Raw genomic sequence first — 4205 nt, 5'->3', positions numbered from 1 at the left:
TAATTATTATTATTTATTATATTATTATTATTATTATTTTTATTATTGTTATCATCATCATTATAATTATTATCACTACTATTATCATTGTACTACATATTATAGTCCAAAAAAAGTAATCCTCGATCTACAACACATACTACCTAATACAAATCTATCTTCAAGGAAAAGTATCGTACGGACCATAGACATACTCACCGAGCCAGTTTCATCCCAACTTTCGGGTAAGGTCCATCATAGTAGTGGCCCTTGTTCCAGTTGGGGTCGCACATGATGCATTTACGCTGTAGGTAACGCATGGCGATGGAGGATGGGTGTGACTGGGCGCACGAGGAGATGGTGATTAGTCTGGTAGTGGAAGTAAGTATAAAAGTTTATTCAGTGTTTGAGGCAATTGGCCTATATCCCATCACATAAAGCACTCAAATGTTGAATAAAGTTTCCATAATGAAAAAGCTACAGGTTGTGCACGTATCTCTTATCGAGGGTCAAACATTGCATATTTCTGTTACTAGGCGGAGTCAAGCTGGGAGGAAGTAACAATTTCCTCTGATGGGCAAAATTTGTACAATAAAAAATAAAGTGAAATTCACTTCGCTAGTAGTATTAGGAAAAAAATTGAAACGAAAAATTTGAGTAAAAAGGAGAACATGACAGGCTTCTCTGGGGTAGCCGATAGGCGCTTCCTCACTACACACAGAAGACGCGAGATTGATTTCCTTGTAGGGAAAATTTTTATCCACTGTCTCCGTCTTTCTACTGAGACACTGTATACCTCTCAGCCCGGGTTGTCCTTGATAGACAAGGTCCAAGCCTGCTTTCTAAATTATATAAATTACGTTAATGGGAATGTAACACACCAGTATAAAAACAGACTAACAGACAGACAGATACAACTCAATGAAAGTAAACACTGATCATTTTCTTAAAGGGTGCAGTTTTCTTGCTAGCATGTCGATATCTTGAAGCTTTTGGCAAAACTATAAGAGAGAAACACGCAGACAGGACAAAAGTTGTGGTAGAACCTACTAGTAGTGCCCTCAGTCCAGAAGTAAGTTCAAGTATCTAATGGCAAAATTTGATTGAGGGTAAAAATTTTCTTGTTAAAGAAATATATACAGTCGAGCCTGTCCTAAAGGCCACCAACAAAAAACAATCGTCTGTACAAACTGCCACTTCCAATTCAGCCTTTATGTTTTTTTCACATTTTAATGAGATGACACTGCACTTTTCTCCTCTAAATGGGAGGTTGTCTTAGACAATTTCCACAGTATTTGTTTCATGCCCGTCTAAAGATTCTGTCAGATCAAAAGACTGAAGGGCAAAACTTGATTGAAGAAAAAGTAAAAACCTTAATCGACTTACTTTACCCTAAAAATATAAGCCTAATTTATTCTCAGCAACACAGATGCCAGCATGTCGCAACCTCAGTGCTTTCGTGTCGTATCTCCCTTCTTTTCAGTGGTGAAAACAGTTCATAACAAAGAGTGAGCTTAAGAAGACATCACATTTTCAGTATAATGGAGATACGACAAGAAAGCTCTGAGGTCGCAATGTCTATCTAATTACAATTATTTGAGTTAGCCTCAGAAAAGGACTCTACGTCTGAAGTGACAATTTTGAGCCTGGAACCAAAGTTATAGAATCACTCAGTCTAAAATCCATCCCACAAAATTAACAGAACCCAGGAATAAAATCAAATCACATAGAATCATTTCTGAATTGTTTAATTAGAGAAATCTATTGCACCCAAAATAGTGTAGGCCTATTGTCCGTCTTTCGTTTTTCCGTTCAGGCGTGCAAAGCTTACTGACCTGCCAACTCTTTCAGGATAGGAGACAGCAGACTGCACAGACAGCATTCCTCCAAGAGATGACCCAACGGAACCGTAAAGCTATGGACAAAAAAACAGAAGGAAAAAATATCAATTTTTTAACTTTGCTTTTGTAAACTTTTACGGCACTTACATTTTTACAACACAATTAAGTAATATAAAAGCTGAAGATTAGAGGTGTTACAAGAGAGTAACAAATACATAAAAGGAAGGGGAGAGATAAGGACGATAGATGTTTGATAGTAAAGAAACAGAAATTTTTTACATAAGGAGAACATTCAACATGACAGTAAACTGAACATGGTGGACCAGACTAAGAAAATGCCTGAAAATGTTTTTAAAAGTAAAAAAATGAAAGTCGTAAATTACAATTTTTTTACAAATGCAAAGTGAAGGCAATACAACTTACATTTCACGGATGTGTCAACTACATAGAGGATAATTTCCAAAATTTTTGGTCCAGAGAGGTTTACCTTTAAGTATGAATAAATCATAAGGAAACACAATTTAAAAAACTTCTTTAACTATCTGCACTGTGCAAATGCAATAACGGCACCTTCATATTCAGAATTTCATTACCTGTGGACGACTCTTGGAATTAAAAAGAGTACAAGAAAAGATAATGTCCACTGATATATTTACACCCACCTTATCAATGCCCAGGTGGTCGAGCAGCATGAAAATGGCATTGACCATGTCTACCACCCCGATGATGGGGAACGTTGTGCCATATGGCTGTGGAAGGTGAGGGGTTTGGGTTAGAGTAAAGACAAACACTTAAATATATACAAAATAATAGTCATTTAGTGGTGGGGAAGAGATGGACAGGTAGACAGACAGACAGAAACAGCAGAATAAAACCTACCAGTTTTGTGTCCTATAATCTTGAAAATAGACATGAACATGAAAGGAAAGCAAAAAAAAAGTTTAAAATTGTGAAGTTTTACTCCATTGACACTATTCAAATCATATAGAAGGCCAACTGCTTCCTTCTTGCCTGTCTGTCTATGCCAAACCGAGCTAAGATTTACAATTTTAAAAAAAGGTTGAATAAAAAGACAAGAGACAGATCGAGTCTCAGAGGAAAAAAAAAGAAAAAAAGCAGTTTAAAAAGAGTTAATTTCAAAGGTTTCCACAACACCACAGTGCTAAGGGAGGGTTATAGTTCACAAACTCTCAAAGCAAACTTCTATGTAGCACACATTTAGACTGCTATAGGCCATTTCTGAAAATTGTTCAGCACTTGTGTTTGGGTTTAGTAAAGGTCAGGGGTTGTTGATTGTTGGTGACTAGTAGACTATCAAAAAAAATTGTTTAAATTGTCAGACTGGACAGGTGGTGCACTGTCATACGGAACAGAAACACTGCGATGGAAGATTGCCAAGTGGACTGGCACTGAAAATTGACAATAAAATATTTCAGTCCTTACTTCCCTTTGATTGAAAAGGAAACAAATATATTATCATGACAGGCTTGAGGGCGTTTTTCTCAGGTGCTACCTGTACTTTTATCATTTTCAAGCATCTATACATCTTTGATTTAGAGGGTACAAGTGTCCCCCCCTTAAAATTTTTTTTTTTTTTTTAAATTTTGTTTTAATTTTAGTTTCAGTAAGAGTTTTACTGCAATTGCAACACAATAAGGTCATATAAGTGTCAAAGATTAGAGGTGTTACAAGAGAGTAACAAACACAAAAAAAGAGGAAGGAGAGATCAGGACAATAGACGTTTGATAGGAGAGAAGGAGCAAAGCACTCGCCAATCACCTGCAGATAATTCTATTTAAAAAATGTTCTTCTCTTTACCTTTCCTGTCAACACATTAATGGAAGAGGGTCCCCTGTCGAAAAGGAAAAAAGGATAAAGATCAGTTGATGTTTTTATTGTGTGTGTGAGTAAGAATAAAATACCAAACACTACAGAAGAATCACAAATTATATCTAGAACATTGAAAATAAAACCTTGTTCTCAAGGAAAGAAGGTTTTATATTACTAATACAGTCAAACTTGTCCAGTACGAAGCAAAATATACATCTAGTTGTTCTACATGAAATATATAATAGATTGTTAACCCTTTCAGCCCTAGACTGCAAGCAGATATAAAATAATCCGAGTGCCTAGCCACACAAACAACGGTGAGCGTGACCCAATCCCCAAACAAGCCTACTTGGGACAAAACATGCACAGAAAACAGTGTTTACTACACAGGACATTATTGATTATTTTGAAGATCTTTCTGAATTAGATGCTGGTAATATCGAGGATTACCCTGAGTGGGATATGGAATGGGATTCTGACAAAGATATGAATGAAGACGTGAATCGCTCAAGAGCTCAGGCAGAAAGGCACGGTAGCCTCAGGAGGTCAGGGGCT

At 36.6% G+C, this 4205-nt stretch overlaps 1 protein-coding gene across 1 annotated transcript in view; it reads right to left on the bottom strand.

The window, feature by feature from the left end:
* Positions 1–194: 194 nt before the first annotated feature.
* LOC101857752 (serine O-succinyltransferase-like) overlaps positions 195–4205 on the bottom strand; it is a 4417-nt gene continuing 406 nt past the window's right edge. The window contains exons 2-5 of the mRNA XM_005110631.1: positions 3639–3672; positions 2483–2569; positions 1815–1894; positions 195–348 (exon numbers count right to left, since the gene is read on the bottom strand). Of these exons, the coding sequence (XP_005110688.1) occupies positions 195–348; positions 1815–1894; positions 2483–2569; positions 3639–3672 (355 nt within the window). The remainder of the gene's footprint in view (positions 349–1814; positions 1895–2482; positions 2570–3638; positions 3673–4205) is intronic.

This window comes from Aplysia californica, unplaced genomic scaffold (assembly GCF_000002075.1).
Source record: "Aplysia californica isolate F4 #8 unplaced genomic scaffold, AplCal3.0 scaffold00921, whole genome shotgun sequence".
In the NCBI taxonomy this organism is placed as follows: Eukaryota; Metazoa; Mollusca; class Gastropoda; order Aplysiida; family Aplysiidae; genus Aplysia; species Aplysia californica.
The sequence above is the reverse complement of the archived record's forward strand: the minus strand, read 5'-3'. Positions and strand labels throughout refer to the sequence as shown.